This window comes from Pristis pectinata, chromosome 12 (assembly GCF_009764475.1).
Source record: "Pristis pectinata isolate sPriPec2 chromosome 12, sPriPec2.1.pri, whole genome shotgun sequence".
NCBI classification, from domain to species: Eukaryota; Metazoa; Chordata; class Chondrichthyes; order Rhinopristiformes; family Pristidae; genus Pristis; species Pristis pectinata.
The window spans coordinates 34,390,599-34,411,388 of record NC_067416.1 but is presented as its reverse complement, the minus strand read 5'-3'; the positions used below and the strand labels follow the sequence as shown (position 1 = coordinate 34,411,388).

General features: G+C 37.7%; 1 protein-coding gene across 13 annotated transcripts in view; it reads right to left on the bottom strand.

The window, feature by feature from the left end:
- Positions 1 to 20,790, bottom strand: part of sgms1b (sphingomyelin synthase 1b) — a 92,783-nt gene that overhangs the window by 7,423 nt on the left and 64,570 nt on the right. For 8 of the 13 annotated variants that reach the window (XM_052027351.1, XM_052027353.1, XM_052027354.1 and 5 more), the window contains 2 exons: positions 14,085 to 14,987; positions 12,302 to 12,419 (listed from right to left, as the gene is read on the bottom strand). In XM_052027351.1, coding sequence (XP_051883311.1) covers positions 12,302 to 12,419; positions 14,085 to 14,710 — 744 coding nt within the window. In that variant the 5' untranslated portion in view covers positions 14,711 to 14,987. The remainder of the gene's footprint in view (positions 1 to 12,301; positions 12,420 to 14,084; positions 14,988 to 20,790) is intronic. The other 5 variants (XM_052027357.1, XM_052027363.1, XM_052027358.1 and 2 more) reach the window with 1 other exon arrangement.

Genomic DNA, 20,790 nt, shown 5'->3' with positions numbered 1-20,790 from the left:
ATTTTTTTTTTAAACATCCTTTTCTGATCTTCTCTTTCCCTGGTTAGGTAAAATTTTTAAAGATGCCCTATCAGCAGGTAAATTACCACAATCCTTTTATGGAGCAACTCTTTAATTCTTAAAAAGGATAAAGATCCTACTGAATGTGCATCTTACAAACCTCTCTCTTTATTGAATGTGGACTCCGAAATTTTTTCCAAAATATTGGCTTCTAGACTGGAAAAGGTACTTCCACAAATTATTTCTGATGACCAACCAGGATTTATTAAAAATTGCTATTTGCATTTTAATATTAGGAGGTTAATGAATATTGTATATACCCCTTCATCCACAATTCCAGAATGTGTTATCTCGCTAGATGCTGAGAAGGCGTTTGATAGAGTCGAATGGGAATATTTATTTAACACGCTTGAGAAATTTAATTTTAGCCCAAACTTTATATCCGTGATTAAATTGATATACCATGCACCTTTGGCTTCAATACTTAGTAATAATCAGATCCCCTTTCTCAGGCTTGAGGCACTAGACAGGGCTGCCCTTTAAGTCCTTTATTATTTGGTCTTGCCTTGGAACCCTTGGCAATTGCCTTTTGGAACTTTTCTAACATATTTGGTATCACTCGTGGAAAGGCGACCCATAAGGTACCACTATATGCAGATGACCTGTTACTTTATATCTCTAACCCTGAGAAATCCATCCCTGCAGCACTATCACTGTTTGCTCAGTTTAGTGTTTTCTCTAGTTATAGATTAAATAAGACTGATCTTTTCTCATTAAATATGCAAGTCCCAATTTATAGGCAATTACCATTTAGATTAGTGATTATTTTACTTATTTGGGTGTTAAAATTACCAAGCAGCACAAGGACTTAGTCAAAGTTAACTTTTTACCCTTAATCAATCATGTTAATCAATTGTTTACTAAATGGTCCCCATTGTCTCTATCATTGATTGGTCAAATTAATGTGGTTAAGATGAATATTTTACCAAAATTTTTGTATTTATTTCAGGCACTTCCAACCTTCATCTTGAAATCCTTTTTCGATACTATTGATTTTAAAATTCTTTCATACATATGGCAGAATAAAAACCCAAGGTTAAGAAAAAAATATTTACAAAAATTAAAAAATGGCAGTATGGCTTTGCCTAACATTAGATTTAGCTAATGGGCAATTAATATTAGATATTTAATTTTTTGGACACAAGATATAGATGTAATTCAATGTCCCCAATGGGTGTATCTTGAGTATGAGTCTGTGCAAGGGTTTTCATTAGCTTCCATTTTAGGAGGCTCACTCCCTTTTGCGCTTACTAAATTGAGTAAACAAATGATTAACCCAATAACTAAACATACAATATGAATATGATTTTAATTTCATAAATTTTTTGGATTAATTCATTTTATCAAGTCTTATCCAATCCAATTTCTTCTTTCAAACATCCAGAATTGATTTAGCTTTTTCTTTATGGAAAATGAAGGGAATAACATCCTTTCATGATCTATTCATTGATAATTGTCTTTTGAAGAGTTGTCTAATAAATACAATCTGCCTAGATCACATTTTTTTTTGATATTTACAGATCAGAAGTTTTTTAAAAGCTGTTTTACCTACTTTTTCCAATACCACAAAATTGAAATTACAGAAAAAATTTTAGGTTTTAATCCTTATCAGAAGGGCTTGATAGCAATAATTTATGATCCGACTATGAAAATACATCTAGAGACACGATAAAATTAAGAATGAATGGGAAAGAACTCCAGATACTTTTACCTACAGAGACATGGAAGAAAATTCTCCAATTAGTTAATATATCTTCAATGTGTGCTAGACACTTGGATACAGTTTAAGGTGGTTCACAGGACCCATATGTCTAAGGATAATTTAGCCCATTTTTAATCACCATATAAATCCTATATGTAACAGATGTAATTCAGAGGTGGCTCCCTGACCCGTTTTGGTCCTGCCCTCTTTTGGAAAAATATTGGAAAGACATTTTTTAACATTATTTCAATTGTATTGAATACTGATTTACAACCGCATCCTATTACTGCAATTTTTGGGTTACCATTGATGGATTCCGGCCACTTATCCACTTCAGCTTGTTGTATGATTGCATTTGTTAAATTAGTGGTCAAGAGATCCATTCTATTTAAATGGAAGGATCCTATAACACCTATCACATTTCAATGGTTTTCTCAAACTATAACATGTTTAAACTTAGAAAAAATTAGGAGTGGTACCGTTGATCCTTCACTTAAATTTGAGGAAGTTTAGAGTCCAATTTACTCAGTATTTCCATATGATGTAAGCAGACCTTTTTCAAATCCCTTTCAATAACCTTTGAATATAGAGGAGTGAAGCTAACAACAATCTTTTTTTAAAACCAAAAAAAACAGTCCAGCTTTTTTTTTGAAGTTTTTGGTTTGTTTTTATTTTTTTTTAAATTTGGGGTTCTCTTTTCATATCATTAAATTTCTTTTCAAATTCTTTTGTATCATGTTCACTTAGTAAGAGATTGGGAGGTTCAGATTATATATTTCATTCCCTGTTAGTGTACATGTCAACTGTTATTATTGTTATCCCAATCTCTTTGCATCATGTGTATAATCACTATTGTTATGTATATTAATTTGAAATTTAATTTGAAATTTAATAAAAAGATTGAAAAAGAATTCAAACCAGACTACAAAAAGTAACTTAAATTGGGGAATCTGAGTGGTACAGAAGAAAAAAATGGCCCTGAAAACTGTCTTATTTATGTCTATCAAGACTGGGACATGATACGCCCTATGCATCTCTTGGTGCCTTATAAAATATCCAATACACAGTGCTAATTTATGCCATTGAAAAAAAAATCACATTTCCTTCAACAATTTCTCTATTTACGAGCATAGTTCCCAGTGACGCACTCTGGGCTACCACCCTTAATTACATCATAATGAACATCTTTGTAACCGTCTCTAGGATCAAGTACTTCATGACTCAACTCTGCAGTTCAATTTTCTCAAAAGGGTACTCTGAACTTTTCAATGCAACATTAAAATCATCATAGGTACATGCCACAAATTTGGTCCCTTAGTCTATTTTCTTCCATGCAAAAGTTATCCACCTTCCTATTGTCACCTCAGACAATGCCCAGCTAGTTACAGAATAACACTATTCAATTATTAGTCAACTTTCCTTGGCTTTGTTTTTTCACTAAGGGAATAACTTCTTCCAGCTTTAAAACACCACCTCCCACTATGATCACTAAAATTCTACTCCACACTATTAAAGTTGCATCTGTTTCATGTTTTCTAACTTTCACTCTACCCAAACTATAGCTGAAAGACTATTGCCTTTCATACACTGTACAAGCATTTCATAGCCATATGCAACATTTTTGATGTGTAGTTAAATGTTGGACACCTGTTTTTTTTAAAAAAATGTACCAATTTGCAAGTTGGACCTCATAGCTAGACAATCTGTTCTGATGGGCTTGGTTTAGGGTTAAACATTGGCTTTAATTTCAATGCCTCAGTGCCATTCAATCTTTTAACACATTACCACAAAACAGTACTTTCAACAGTGCAACTTTGGTCCACAAAATGTCAGCTAAGATTATGCATACAATCTCTGGACTGGGGAAAGAACTAAGAACCTGATTCAAAAGGTAACAGCATAATCACAAATTCAATGCCATAGCCTGCATTTACTCAAAATCCAACACTCTACTACACAAGCTCTCATTAGTGTTCTCTGTGGTCCAAAAATCAATGTCAAAAATCTTTAACTATTTTAACTGCCTGCCCAGCTGGGCTTGACCAATCTTTACAACTTTATGCTTTAGTCCTCTCCTGACACTGTGGTCTTATCTTCTAGTGCATGGACTTTGTTACCACACAATTAACCCCTTGAGCTCCATTTTGAAATCCTTCAGTATTATCTTGCACCACGTACTGAAAAGCAACTTGTAGGATTTAAAATCCTTCATCCTATTAGTCAATTATATCTTACTTATTTTCTCTGCCACTTCCTACATCAACATAGGATCATTAAAATGTTCTTCAGACATCCTTCCAATGGTACCACCACTGGCATTATTTGTTATCTAATTTATGTTTGCAGGCTTTTTTGTTCCAAACATTATGAAAAATTCTTATCGGAAATGGGTTTCTTACGAGAAAAACATTGAAGATATAAAGAATAAGAACACCCTGTTCTCCTAAGGCTCAATCGCAAACAAAATTGGTGCACAGTAGATTCATGGAGCAGAGGCAGCATGGATTAGATACAAAGCAGAAAGATTAAATACCCATTACAATGCTAGATGTGAAAAATTAACAGATCCTGTCATGGTGCAAAAGACTGGAAGATGCACATGAAACATATGCAATATTTACATCACATTACAACATGGCTGCCCAAATGCATTTCTCCCCCCTTCCCTCCCGACCCAAAATCTTCCTGACCTCCCAAAGGAAATATTAAGTAGGCCAGCAGCAGGGACCTATTGAAGAATTCTTATCCATGTTTTCAGTCATTACAGCTATTCCTTAATTTATGAATACTCTAGTTATGAATTTGCACCATGTCTTTGCCTCTGGAGTAACTATATTTGATCCATTTTCACTGGAACGAACAAATCACTCTACTCCCATAGGAATAAACAAAATACCCACAATGAATTACAGCCTTTTTGATTTATGAAATTTCATTGAATGAAATATTTTCCAGGAAGCAGACAAGAGACTGCAGCTGCTGGAATCTGGAGCAAAAAAAAACAAACTGCTGGCTGAACTCAAGTGGGTCATGCAGTATCCATGGAGGCAAATTGATAGCTGACATCTTGGGTTGAGACCCTGCTTCAGGGCTGGGGGGGGGGGGGGGGGGCGGGCGGGGTGGTGGTGGTTAGTGCAGACGAAGGACTGCAGATTATGGAACCTAATAAGATAGGAACGTGATGAATGGAACCAGAAAAAAGGACAAATGCTGGAAGAGGCTGGGCAGAAGAGAAAACAAGTGGAGGGGAGGGAATAGGATTGAGTAGGTTGCACGTGTGCACGATAGGCACATGGAACCAGGTGGAGGGGGAAAGAAACTGGGGCTGGGGGTTGGAAAGGAGGGCATGCAAGAGTACCTAGGCAAGGGAGAGAAAGGAACATGGGGGGGGGGGGGGGGGTGCGGGCAGGGTGCAGATTACCTGAAATTGGAAAAGAAATTGTTGTTGGGTTACAGACTACACCGGTGGAATAGGAGATGCTATTCTAGTTTATGTTTGACCTCACCCTGGTAGTGGAGCCAGAGACAGTTTGGTGTGGGAATGGGGAGGGGAGTTGAAATGGCTTGCAACCAGGAGCTCAAGATAGCCACTGCAGACAGAGTACAAGTGCTTGACAGAGCAGTCAACTAGTCTGCACTTGGTCTTTCCAATGTACAGGAGGCCACATCAAGAGCACTGAAAGCAATAAAACAAGGATGGAGAAGGTGCATGTGAATCTTTGCCTCATCTGGAAAGGTTCTTTAGGTCCCTGCATGGTGGTGAGGGAGGAGGGATAGGCACAAGTGTTATACCTCCTATGAATGCAGGGGAAAGTGCCTGGGGATAGGGGAAGGAGTAGAATGGGAGGGATGAACAAACCAGGAAGTCAGAGCAAGTGGTCCCTGTGGAAAGCAGAAAGAGGTACAAAAGGGAAGACATAACTGGTGGTGGGATTGTGTTGCAGCTCACAGAAATGACAAAGAATGCGTTGGATGTGGAGGCTGGTAGGGTGAAAGGTAAGGACCAATTAGGCTCTACCTCTGTTCTTTCTAAGAGCAGGTGGGTGAGAGAAGCGTGAGGGCTCCATCAACCACTGTAGAGGGAAAGTCACATTTGCTGAAAGAGGAAGACATTTCAGCTGTCCTGGAATGGAAAGTCTCATCTTGAGAACAGATGTGGCAGAGACAGAAACAAAAAGGGATGGCATCCTAACGAGACAGGATTGGAAGAGGTGTAGTCTACGCAGTTGTAGGACTCAGTGGGTTTGTAGGTAACATCAGTGGGTAATGTGTCTCCCAAGATGGAGACAGATCCAGAGAGGAGGGAGAGGTATCAGAAATAGTCCAAGTGAATTTGAGGGTGAGGTGGAAGTTAGTCGTAAAATGGATAAAATTGATTTGGAGGAAAATGCTGGAGGAAACACTAGTGTAATTATCAATGCACCAGAGAAAGAGTTGAGGAGTGCTGCCACAATAGATTTGGAAAAAGGACTGCTCCACATAGCCAACGAAAAGGCAGGTGTGGCAAGAGCTCATGCAGGTGCCCATGGCCACACCTTTTATTGTAGAGAGGAATCAAAAGAGAAGTTGTTTGGGGTAAGCAGAAGTCTGCCAGGCAGAGGAGAACTGGTTTGATACATGTTCTGGAAAGAAACAGAGCCCCAAGGCCTTCTTGAGGGGTAATGGAGGTGTATAGGGACGGGACATCCACGATGAAGATGAGGCAGTGAGGGTGCGGAACAGAATCTAAAGTTGTTAAAATGGTGGAGAACATGAGATGCCCTGGATAAAGGGGGAAAAGGGACTGACACAGGGCAGGGAGGTGGTAAGTGAAGCCTCCTCTACATCAGCAACAAAACAATGTTGTGGGAAAATGCTTTCTCATAACAATTCCCCAGTGAGTTACTTTGGTAAACATATACCTGCAATAAATGGTACATGTCAAGATATGCTTCAAGAGGGTACATTTTCTCATTTATACATTTGTTTTCCTGTTTAAATCATGTGCCGATCTACCAAAGATCATAATATCTCCACCAGAAAATTTTCCATTGAACAAAATTAATCCAGAGCTCAATTTTGCTGCACTTGGTCACATCTGAAAGAACTACCGATCCAAAAAAAAAATCACATTCACACCAAAATCTCTCTCCTTCTATAATGTCACTTTCATCAATCCAAAGAGACCTCAAATAGGAAAAAGGAATGCTTTCAAATATAAACTTTTCTGCCTAAGATGTTAATAAATGGACTGTTAGAGGTTAAATCCTTTGAATTAATTATGTCCCCCCATTACAAATACAGCTTTTTGACAAAGAGGAAGTTTAACCTGTCACAATAATTTAAAAAAACTAGATTGTAGCCATTGATCATAAACCACGGGTTGTTAGCAAAACAAGCAGAGTGTTTGCAACTACATAAACATGAGGCAGCCAAGCTTGCTATAGGATATCATACAATTGCATGTGCCTGGCCAGTGTATCACAGCTGGTACAATTCAACATGTTTCACTTCTACCACTAAGTCAGGCAAAAATCAAAATACTGAATTTTAGAAATCTAAAACATACTGGTGGAAATACTCAGCTCAGGCAATATCTGTGGAGAGAGAAATTAAGTTGTCATTTTAGGTCAGCAACTCAGTTCAAAGTCCAAAGATAATGCATCTACTCTAACAAAAATCTGGTCTGAAAGTAGATAAGTAACTGGGGATACCAAGTTTTAAGTACAAGATAGAATATCCCAACTATAGCCTAAAAATTAACAAGGTACCCACCAGTTACCTGGAATAAGAGATTCAGCAGCAGGAGTGGACCTGACAGGTAACGAGAGCAGCAGGGAGAAGATAAATTGAGGCCCAGGTGCTTGCATTTGGGGGAAGAAAAAAAAAGAAAAACAGTGTGACATTACAGGAAGGCTGTGAATTGACTGGCTAGCGAATATAACAGCCATCATTTTCCTCTCTACAGTTGGGGGCTTGGTCTAAAGTACCTCCCAGTGATAAAAGTATACAGATAAGATTTACAGCTTTAAGGTTATCAGTTGATCAAAGAAACTAAAAACGAAGTAAAAATTAAGTAGCAACTATGACCGGCAGAATATTGAAAAGCTGAGCAAATAAATGAGAATGGAGATTAAAAGGCCAGTTTTTACTGCATTGTGGCTGCATAGGGAGCTTTGAAATGGAGGAAAAAAACTCAGGAAAATCAAAAGATACAAGTAGGTGATTAGCTGGACAGAATTATAGTTTGAGTCTGAGCTAAATTAAAGGTCTATGGGCATTAATTAAAATTAATAATTTAAACAAAACACTAACAAGATTCTTACAAAGGGAAGTGAGGTTCTCTTTTAGACCATGGATGAGCAAATGAGGATCATCACTTGCAGTTCCTGTGCCACATAAGAATTTCAGGCCTCTGCATACACATACATTCCAGAAAGTGACTATCCTTCAGGAAAGCAAATGGAAAAAGCAGGAAGTGCAGGGCTCTTCTGCTTGTATGCCACATTGAAGCGAAAACATGTTGTAATCTAGTACAGACCATGGAACCAGTGCACAAGTGACGACACAAAAGGAGCCAAGTATAGCAATGCTGTCACTACAGGAAATTCTGTAGTTAGATACACAGTTATTTCTGTAGCCATCCTCAAATCCTGTATAATACATTGCAGAATATTACACATCTTTTCCATGTCCTTTATCTTTCTACTGGGGAGGTAGAGTTAATAGATAAACCAGAAGTTGCAGTACACGTCAATACCAACAACATAGGACAAATACCAAGGACGTACAGACTTTCAGGAACTCGAAAAATTTAAAAAGTAGGGACCTTGGAGGTAGTAATCTCTGGAAGATGAGGATCATCAATGCATGGCTTAAGGCAAAGTGTTGGGAAGGAATGATTCAGATTCTTGGGGAATTGAGAACAGTCCTGTGCAGGAGACACCTAGTTAAAACAGGGATAGGTTGTACCTCAATGGAACTAGGCCTTGTGTCCTACTGGGAGGCTCACTAGCACGAATGGAGAGGGTTTAAGCTACACTGGCAGATGGATGGGCACCAGTATATTTAAGAAAGAAAAAGATTTATGGGAGAGAGAGTGCGCTGGATTCTACTAAAGGAGGAATTAGTATCATTTTAGGCAAAAAGTAGACAAGGAATACAAAGAAAGGAGTGGAATCTATCTGTACAAGAGCTAAATCTATTCTGATTGGCATCAAGAGGGGGTGGAGTCTCAGAGTTGGGAGAGGTAAAGTGAAGGGCATGCTCATGAGGGGAGGGGCCTAAAGATAAGGGCAAGAATGAGGGAGGGGAGTTGGCAGATGAAAAATTCAGATAATGTGCACCCAAACAAAAAGCAAGATGGCGCCAGAGCGTGGCAACTCGTTGCTAGCTGCTCTCTGCAGATCTACTCATTCTACTACTATAATAGTTCTACTCTTTTAAATTCTATGTCTCTAAGAATTACTATGACATGGACTCTCGACCTCAATCTACCTGCACTGTACTCTCTGCAGCTGCGGCACTTTACTCTGTATTCTGTCATCGTTTTTACCCTGTACAACCTCAATGCACTGCGTAATGAATTGATCTGTACAAATGGTATGCAAGACAAGTTTTTCACTGTACCTCAGTACAAGTGACAATAACAAACAAATACACATGCAGTTTCTATCTGTCAGGCTTCACATCATTTTTTGAACTTGCCTTCTCTAGAAAGTAGAACGAAACATCTTTTGTACATGATCTCTCTAGAAGCAGAAAATAGAATCACGAAAGTTATAGCTTGATTGCCCACAACTGCTTAATTATTAGAGATATGCAACCTTAAATATCCAACACAAGAACAGTACTGTTATATTACAGAAATGAGTTATCGCTTCTGCTAATTATCAACATGGGGAATTGGATAGCCCTTTTCCATACAGCAGAAACCCAGTCTGGAACCAAAAATTCCCATCAATAAACTGTTTCCCAAGAACAGAATCTCTCAACATTAGAAGAATACAAAAATCAAATCTGGACAAAAACAGAAAATAAATAACTCAAAGACAACCCATGTTCTGATTTCCAAGCTGGCCAGCAATTCTCTGAATGTACAATTCCTTCTGCCAAATATTATATTTAAATATTCATGATAGAATCATTTAAATATACTAGCAAAGGCCAATATTATTTTTTTCAATAAATGTGTTGGTGACCAAGTTTGAAAGGATAGCTAAAAATCTCAGACCACTGAGAATGACGAAGGACCTACATCTGCATTGTGATGATTATATTCATTTTCACAAAGGGAAATGTCAATGTGAACACATGGCCAAAAACAAGTCAAATGCCTTGTTGTAATGAAGTGCACATGCCGCAATTATAATAGATTACATTAGACTGGAATTCATACACAAAATGTTAGTTAATTCCAGTTTTCCAATAAGCTTACATGCATCGAGTCTTTTCAATTCTGTATCTAGTACAGACAGATACTATTCAATACCGCCCTGTGAAAACTGTCCCCAACCCTTCAAGTACTACAATGACACTTGCAATTGGCCTGAAGACGTCGATTTTCCAGTCAGTAGAAGCTCTAAATCAATAAGCCATTTCCCAACCCTTCCCTTTGCTGCCCATCCCCCCATCCAACTAACCAATTTTAAATGTATTAGGTCCTTTTAACTAATTTTTCCAGATGTGGATGTGAAGATAATGCCAAAAGATGGATTACATTTTAAATAGCCTTCTGTAAACTTCAAAAAAGGTGAAGAGGAATTCTTGAAGCCTCGTCTTCAAGTATTCCTCAGATTGACCTCTCCACCCTCCCATGTTTAAGGAAATAATCCTAATAACCCCAACCATGATCCACTTGTATTAATGCAGTGAAGGCTCAGTAGTCACTTTGGAAGTACTTCTATACTTGGTTCAAATACCTTTCAACAAACTGGTAATTCTACCCCAATATTCAGAGGCTTCCTATATTCCCTTCATGGTTCCTCATCATATTCAACATATCCAAAGCTCCCAAATACAACAGCCACATTCTACTACATTGTCAGACCTTGGCCACCTTTCATTAATACAAGATCTAAAGAAGCCTGGTAAAACCCTCCAATCCTTAGTCTTAACCATATCTCATCATCTCCTTCCTTTTCCCATGGACTATTCAAATTGTATTTATCAACTTCCCCAACAACAAAATTTTAAAACCACTAAGTAACATTTGCCTCCGCTACCAATTAAAACACGTTTTTTGTAAATTGTACTGCATATCAATGTTGATGCACTTTAATCCCATGGATTTAATCATAACAATTTATAATGGCGTGGTACTCCTTCCTCTCAGGATTTCAGCGAATAAACACAACTAATCCCAAATACAATATGGAATTAGTTGAAGCTTTCCAAAAGCAGTAGTCAAAGGACCAGTTCCTATATATTCTACAGAGCTTCAAATGATCACAAGGCTTTCTAAAGATTAAGTGATTTAGGTCACAACTATTTATACATCTGCCATATAAACAAGTAAACATTTAACCAACTTAAGAGCACTTGCTTCAATAAAATTGGAGGTTCAGTTGTGAAAACCAAAAATCAGGTGCTGCACATATAGTATTGCTGGAATACTGAATTGACTTTGGACAGTCCAAGTCTGGTGGAAAATACTGTTAATTAATAAATTAGAAATTACAAATGATCCAGTTCTGGCCTCTGCATAACAGGTTTATAATCTGATCATATTCATCTATATTAGATTTTTTTTAATATATAAAGAAACCAAATCATTCCTAGGATTACGCAGGGCATTGATTGAATTTAGAAACATTAATTCAGAAGTTAGCATAAACAGGAGTGTTATTCTTTCTGTTTAAGGACTTTTTTTTACATTTGAATGACTTATTTAGAAAGTCGAGCAAGGAACAGCATACAAACTAATTAACATCAAAAGCACTAATCCCATAAATTAGCCATTTCACAAGTTCAAAAGAACATCCAAATAAATCATCAATTCCAATGTTGATCAACTGAATTCTTCCCTTCCCCAATTTTATGCACCAAGTGAAGTCAGACCAAGCATTTATCAGAACTGCAATTTTCAAACCACTCTCTAACTCAAAACTTAAAAATTTTGCAATTAAGAGTTTAATCTGCTTGAACATGGTTCCATTTTGCAAAAATGGGACTTTAAATTATTATATTCTCAATGTACAGGAGCCAGAAACTGCATTGCTTTGGAATATGACATTCATTGCAATAATTTCTTCTTTAAAGTTAAATACACAACCTTTCCACCATGTGTTTGTTCTATAATGAGATTTATTCAAATCAATGAATTACATCTTCCTCAGGCTCTTCTTAAGACTAAAATAATAGTTTATTATTAGGATGAACAAATTTAACATGCATATTTTAGCTATAAATCTTTCAAAAACGGCAAATGTTCAGTTGGTAAAATTTAAAGAAAATTTTACTTGGCCATTTAATGTTAGCTTTCCAACTAACAATATAACAATTCTAAACTTTTAATGAGTTTAATGCTTCGCTTTAATTTTACTCTGTGGGAAAACTCACCTTTGGAGAGCAGCTGAAGTGCATGCCAGGCACTGGGAGTGTTGTCACATACATTGTAATACATCTGTACAGGTAAAGGGTGCCAACTATGAAGAAGAATCTCCTGCCCACAATGGATCTGATGAGAGGGGTGGGGTCGTGAGAGGTGGGAAAGGAGGATAGGAAAGGGAGAAAAGGGGAAGAAACATTAACATTTCAAGTATACTACTGTTGCAATCAAATAAGGCAGAATTGCTGTGTTTTCCCCCAGCCCCCAAGCCACAAACAGAAATAATGTTTTCAACCTTTATACCTTCTCCCTTGAGAGTGGTTTAAAAAATGGGGCAGGACTCTACAAACATATACTGACAACTTATGGAGAGGCACTGCAACCAAGTTGAACCTCTCCTCAGGAGTTAGGGGCTGTTTTTCAAGCTGCAGGGATGAAGTATCATTTGAGAATAATCAAGAATTGGATGTCCATCTGAACTTTTTTTTTCCTCACAGGTTGTGATGATGCAATTGTCAGACCATTCAGGCGCAAAACAACCAAGTTAACACAAAAAAAGAGTGAAACTGATTTCTTGGCCTGTACAACCACATTAAAATGCTACAGAATTCACATCTGCCATGATTCCATAAACCATTTCATCCACCTTTGAATAACAGCAAACATTAAAAATGAGAAGTATGGATGGGATACAAGGCAGGATTTAATACCCTTCATTTTTTTTAAAAATGGTACTTCATGAAAATTATTCTAGTTTTAAGTATGTCATGTCCTAAGAAAATGCAGTATTATTGCAACTTTATAATAATGGAAACGACAAATGGAGCTAGAGAGATATTTTATGGAGTAATAAGTTAAATTACAAAGAGACTGTGCCAAGAATCTAGTTCTGTCAATGCTTGATGTGGTTAATATGAACAACGCCAGATTATACTTCCAAGAGAAAAAAAAATTAATTTCCTCTATGGCTGACCCCAAAGGTGAGCTCAATCTTAGAACTAGAGTTTAACAAAACTGAATAAGTGTTTTAGGTTTAATACTATAATCCTTCATGCATACTTAAGTCTACACTTGTTATACCTTCACCCTTTCCCATTAAGGAGTTAAAGCTTCTCTAGTCAAAACAGGATCAGCCATTTTCAGAATTTTTCCATTTTTTATTTCACTGTGTGGTGTCCAAATTTTGCACACTTACTTCTCTCACCTGCAAGATGTAATCAAATACATTCTTAATCTTAACCAAGCATATAATGATCTTCAAATCCCTCCAACCAGGTGAATATGTTTAAAGATATGCTCAGTATATTATGACTGGTCGCTTTTGAAAATGGCTGCTTTGTTAAATTATTACAAATTTGCAGAGCAACTAGAAGTCCAGCAGACTCCTAACCATATACTGCAGTTATGGTACATCAAACCAACATGATTGTTAACTGCTCTTCAAAGTCATACTCCTGGATACATGTTACATAATATTCAATTGAAACGTATAATTACATTCCAAATTAAATCCATTTATGGTTAGCATAAATTTTAATGCTATTCTCTCCAATGAGAACAAATTCAGTCACATTACTCCATTAGAACACAGGTGTCCCTTTAAAGACAAAACTAAAATTTACATATTTTAACTAATTACAGAACTTTAGGATAAATCAGGAACTTATTTAATAATTGACTGGCTTTAGGTTATTGAACAAAGCTTTTATAAAAAAACAAATAGAAATTGAACCAAATCTGTACATTTGAAAACAAAATGCTACATTTGAAGGCTACATAGTTCATTTTACTTACTTGTATTCCATCAGGACCCACTGAACTAACCATAATCCTACAAGTATCATGCCATTAATCTCACAGATGGAGAAGGCCCACTCCACCCTGTTAAAATAGTCAAAAAATTTGTCTGGTAGAGGTGGCTGTTCCTCCTTGGGAGGCACACGTTCATGGACAACTGAGATCATCACCGTTGTAAGTAGAAAACAGGAAAGTGCATAAAGGAAAGCCACACCAGTCTTCCACCATTCTAGAGAGGATGGAAGCCACTCCTGTTCTGGCATCGATATTTGAACCATTTCTTTTCGGTAACCATTTGCCAACCCAGTCCTTTTGGTTTTATTATGGATGTCATTCTCGCTGTCGGCATTCAGAGAACTCATGTTAAGATGACCGTTGGCATGACCATTCTTGTGCACTTCTATGTGATGCTCCATCTTTAGTGTTTCTATTTTCTCCAGCAGTTGCTGGCCATTGTCTGATGCAACAAGTGACAAAGGTGGTCTATGGAAATCCTCCCGAGACAGTTTTAATAAGCCCGGGCCATCAAGCTTATTCTGAAATGCATCAGTATACTCTTGCATGCCATGCTCCGTCAGCCAGTCTAGCACATCTTTGGATGACCATTCCACCACCTCCTTCATTTCAGTAACAAAGTTGAGATGCACTAAAAACGAGTACTAACTGGCAGCAGCATCTTCAAGATGAATTTCACTTCCCTTCCCAGGTTAAAAACCAGTTCTTCCCATGGCTTGTTCATCGTCTCCAGAACATTAACAAATTTCTTTCAAGAATCCCATTTGGCACATAAAGCTTATCTGGTGATTTGGTTTGAAGTTTTCTCACAGCTAGCAGATCCTCAAGTAGCTTGCATTTTTCGGGTGCAATAAACTTATTTTGTGAGGTGGAAAGTGAACCTGGCTGGGGAAGGGGGTTGGAGATGACAAAAAAAAAATTAGAGCAGGACATTTCTGTAATAGTGACGAAAGTATAACATTAGTATTAAGTTGGCAAGTTAATTTCAAACCCCTAGCTCATTTTAATTTCAACACACTATCGGAGTACTTGTGTGAATCAGTAAAGAAAGGTTAATAAAGAAACGGTGCTAGATATCAAATGGGAATTAATTATCCATCAAGATCTGTAAAGAAATTTTACTTTGAAATTTCTCAGATGTAATAGCAAACATTTATGTCAATCCAAATTTTGTTCCAAATTTAATTAAACTAAGAATGGGAGTCATCAAGCACCAGAAGCAAAACTCAAAGATGCCTGCAGAACCTCACTATTATGTCACACAAGATGTGGCTCACTTTGTTTACACCATTTTGTTATATTAAACTATTAACCTCTTTATTCTTGCATTCCTCCTCTCCCTCCCCCCCACCCCCGGCCATTGAAAACCAGTCACTAGTTGTACTGCATGATACAAAACCCTACTGTAAAATATGGCCTGCCACATGGTCACAAGATGCAGTTTACATGCATGAATTCATTACTGGATGGCAGTGCTGTAGTTAAACTGCCAGATTAGTAACCTAATAGATTGGATTAGTGATCCAGAGACAAGAGTTCAAATCCTATATCAATTGCCGTGGAATTTAAATTAAGTTAATATGAATTTAAAAAAGTCTTAGCAACGATGACCACAAAACTTGAATTGCAAGAACTCATCTGGTTCACTAATGTCCTTTAAGGGAAAAAGCATACCATTCTTGCCTGGTCTGGCCTTATGCAACTCTCAGTAACATGGCTGATTCTTAATTTCTATCCTAAAATGGATTATGGGCCACTAGTTGCTTATGAACACTACAAATCAAGAGAAAAATCTTGATGCAAATCTCAGAAACATGATTAGCAAGTTTGCAGATAACAAAGACTAGGTGTTGCTGATAAGGATAACAGTCTTCAGCTACAGAACAATATTGATGAGTTGGTAAGATGGGCAGAGAAATGACAGATGGAACTTAAAGCTGAAAAAAGTGAGATGATGCATTTTGGGAAGACTAATAACACTATGAATTACACAATGAATGGCATGACCCTAGGATGTACTGAAGAACTTGTGTGCATGTTCAAGGAACCCCAAAGAGCACAGCACAGGTTCAGAAGCCATACAGGATACTTCATTAGCCAAGACATAAAATACAAGAGTAAGAGGTCATGGCACAATCATGCAAAATATTAGTTAAGCCACAGATAGATTACTGTGTGCAGTTCTATGAAGGACATGATGATGCACTGGGGACGTGGAGTGTGAAGGAAATTAAGTTGCCTGGGATGAAGTATTCCAGCTACGAGGACATACTGGGTGGGCCTGGTTTGTGTTCTTTGGAGTAGAGAAGAGCAAGTGGTGACCCAATTAAAGTATACAAAATAATGAGACACAGAGACTTATTTTATTCACTCAATGGATGTGGGCTTCACAGGTTGAGCCAGAAATTAATTGCCTACCCCTAATTGTTGTGCTTGAGAAAGTGGTGGTGAGCTGCCTTCCTGAACCATTGCAGTCCTTGTGTGGGTAAGCCCACAATGCTTTTTATAGAGAGGAAGTTACAGGATTTTGACCAGGCATTGGCGTAAATAGCAAGAACCTTTTCCCTTAATAATAAAACATCTATAATCAGAGAGAATAGGCTTAAGGTTGGAGGTTTAGAAAGGATTTGAAAAAAGTTGTTTACCTAGAAGGCAGCTGAAATTTCATTCCTCTAGAGTTGAGTGTTGAGGCCCAGTCTGCTTAATCTGTCCTCGCGTAGCAAACATATCCTTCTTTAGGTAGGGAGACCAGAGCTCCAAGCTGCATAGTTTCACTAAATATTAAAGCACTATGGGTGCCCTGCAGCATATATCTGGATCTGTTGCCAAATCTTTCCCCAATTAGTCATATTATTTAATTAAAAATAGATAAGTATTCAAGGATTATCAATCAAAACTCCATCTGTACCCTGGAACAAGTGAATACTGCATTGCATAATCAAAGATCTAATGATGTGCAATGTATTTACGGTAAAAGGCAAATAGCTACAGATGTGTATGAACATACCATCTTCCCTTGCTAACAGCCAAATTCTGGTACAAACTCAAAGCCAGTAAAATAGGAAAGCTCCATCCAACAAATTCAGAAACACATGCAGATCCTCATTACAAAGTGTTTGAATCATCGACCTTTAAAACATTTACAAAATTTTGCACCACAGTATCAGGAACCTGCAACTCCAATCTAGATTTTGGAATTCCACTATAAACAGACTTTTGCATCATCACAGCAGAAGTCACTTCTGAGTTCATAGTACTGGACATGTAAAAATCCATTTTTAAATAATATTAGTTTGGCATTATTTCATGTAACAAGGCAACTGAATGCTACAGTCTGATTTACTTACATCTTTGTACGGCCTGAACACTTTTTAGCAACCACCCCCCCCCCCCCCCCAAAAAAAATACACCTCATGTTGGAGCTACACTAACATTTTCAACTCAATAGATTTGTGGGCCTGCGAACCAACTCCCAGACTGTCAGCAGTACAATTGTCTGCTGCTACTTCAATGTTAGCTGCTATTCAGCAAGAATTATCTTCCAGGGAGAACAAAATTACAATGAAAGTACAACCGTCATTCCTACCCACTTATACCTACCTCAATTCTGTCCGATTCAAATCAATGCCCATTTTTATACATTTTCCCAATACTGTGCAGATTCCAAGCATATCAGAAAACTTGCACTTCCAGCACTCCAAAGTGTACAAGAACCATATACAGTCAGTGAACTAGTTAATTCTTGAGAACAGGAGCAGGAGCAAGCCAATTAGCCCCTCAAACTTGTGCTGCCATTCAGTCAGGTCATAGCTGATCCAATATTAGCTTCAATACCACTTTCATGTCAGTTTCCTCCTTAACTGTTAATTATATCCACCAATCCTTTGTTCGGTTCACTTAGACACACCCTACTCCATAGTTCCCCTGGCCCCATGCTTTAAATGTTTTTCCATTGCCCTTAATCAGCTTTATCTTATTTATGAAACCAAACTCTTAACACTAACAAAATCATAATGCTGCAAGAACTCAGGTCAAACAGCATCCATGGATGGCAAGAGGTGCAAGTTGTTGTTGTTTTGGGTAGAGACCCTGCATCAGGACTGAGGATTACATCTCTTGCCTCCACAAATGCTGCTTGACCAGAGTTCTTCCAGCATTCTGGTTTTGTTCTAGATTCCAGCCTCCAGTCTCATTTTCTTAGTATGTACTCCATTCCAACTCAACTACAGAACACAGCATTCTTTCTTGGTTTGCTGACAATGCAAACAATTTTCTCTTCAGATACTATCCACTCTTTCAAATGTACTCCTCCAAAGAAAAAAAAGCTCAATTTCTTTGCTCTTATAAAATAAGAAGCAGACAAAAAAAAAGCATGAACAAATTGTCTCCTCCCAGATCTTCCACACCCCACACAACTTGCTGATTGAATCAATAATCTTTCCATCACTGCCAGGGAACAAACATGATCTTAACCAAACTGAAACTGACTTCTTGGGATTGTGATCACAGTGTTTTCCTTTTCCAACTTTTTGCTCACTACACCTGCTCCACCATTTTGTTCACTGTTTATAAATAAATTCACACCCAGTGTTACCACTGGAATTCAACCTGGCAGTTTGCAGCTTGAGCTATGGAGCCTACTTTCTGCTTTTCAATCTGAAAGAAAGCTGAAGGTAGCACAATTGACTTTGCAAAAATCCTAGTAATTCTTGAGGATTCATGTCAAAATTGGGAGAACTATTTCAGAGGCTGGAAAAGTAAAATTTTGCTATATTAATTTTCACCAAATCATTCATCAGGGAATTTCTCCATCTCATCTCCAGTCATGATTTCTTCTGCTAGTATAACACACGCGAAAGAGGCAGCAGCAGACTGGTATACAGATGTGAGGGGGTCTTTGTCCTCTGCGCAAGTCCTTAAAAATGCCTTCACTCAAGGTGGGGGGGGGGGGGGGGGGGGGGGGGGGGGAGAGAGAGAGAGAGAGAGAGAGAGAGAGAGAGAGAGAGAGAGAGAGAGAGAGAGAGAGAGAGAGAGAGAGAGAGAGAGAGAGAGAGAGAGAAGGGGTGGGGGGAATAAATCACCAAGAATGTTGTGTGTGATTGCAATGAGATAATGCCTTTGAATAAAAGACATGAATGGTGGGTGATGATCCCCCCATCTCTGCATTCCATTCTCCACTTAGTCACCGTTGCTTTAACCAACAAATCCTGTATGATCTTTTTTTACTTAATGATCCCCCTCCTTATTCACAGAATAAGGGGAAACATCCCAGTTTATGTAACAGTCTGTGCTGACGTGCAGCAAGACTGGGACAACATTCAAGCTGAATGCAATAAGTGAAAAATGGCACTCCTGCCAAGCAAATGTCAATAACCAAACTACCCTTCTTGGCAGTAAATTGTACTATCTTCCAATAGGTAACCTTACAACCATCACCCCCACCCCCCACCCTCAAGTCACCAAGTTGGACAAGGTGACCATGTGATTGTGGTCCAACCATATTAATCCAAGACAGAATTTGTTTTCCAATAATTTAAAATCAATACACTTCAAATTTGAAATAAAAACTGAAAATGAGAAATTCTCAGCAAGTCAAGCAGCATTTGTGGAGAGGCAACAAAGTTAATGTTTCAAGTCAATTGCCTTTCAACTCGAGGGAAGAGTTAAGAATGAAACAAATTTTAAATTCCATTGGAATAAAAAGGGAAGTTCTGTGATAGTGTGGACTTGGAGAAAATGAATGAGAAGTGGCTGTGGCACAGGTACATCTAGACAGGTGTCAGCAGGAATGAAATCTAGAAGCAAAGCAAAGCTGGAAATGAGGGATGCAAGGCTGGATTGGCTCATTTTCTAATTGTTGAACTTTGTTGCTCTGTGAACAATGTAATGCGTCAGGTTGAAAGATGTGATATTTTGAGGTTGGATCTTAATCTGGAAGCCAAAAGAGAGTAGAATAGAACAACAGATATTTGGAAGGCTAGAAGTTATCCATGGGGACTGAAGAGTTCTGCAAAGTGGTCACCTAATCTACATTTTGTTTCCCTAATGAAGAAGATACCACATCATGAGGTCTAAATGCAGGATATAATTCACTGCTTTATCTAGTAGTATTTGGGTCACTCGACACTGAGGAGATAGGTGAAATAAGGGGAAATGTAGCTATCACAAATTTATGGAAAGTGCCGAAAGAAAGCAAGTATGAAGAAGTCTATAAAAATGGTACCAGGCACAATAAGCTTCAATAATGTGTAGAGAACAGAAAAGCTTCTTCCAAAGAGGTTAGGAGCAGATTTGATAAGAGATGCTCAAAATCATGACTAGTTCTGACAGTGTTTCAAATGGTAGAGGAGTAAGTGACAAGGCATAAATTTAAATCATGGTGAAAGAACCAGAGCTGCACAATTTGTGTTAACATTTAAGTTGCATGAACAAAAAGGTTATGTTTAGTATTACTTTATATATTTTATTATACTAAGATTGATACATGGAAATGGTAAATATCTAATAATAGATGAAGAGGGAGAAGCCTTTATAGATGTTACAGCTGTGATATGAAGGTGTGAAATTTGAATACCACGAGTAAGCTCTAGTAAAGCATGTCATCATGCCACATTTAAACTTTCCTTAGTGCAACTTGAAGTTTAAAATGTTTCAAACCAATACAAAATTAATCTAACACAATGCACTT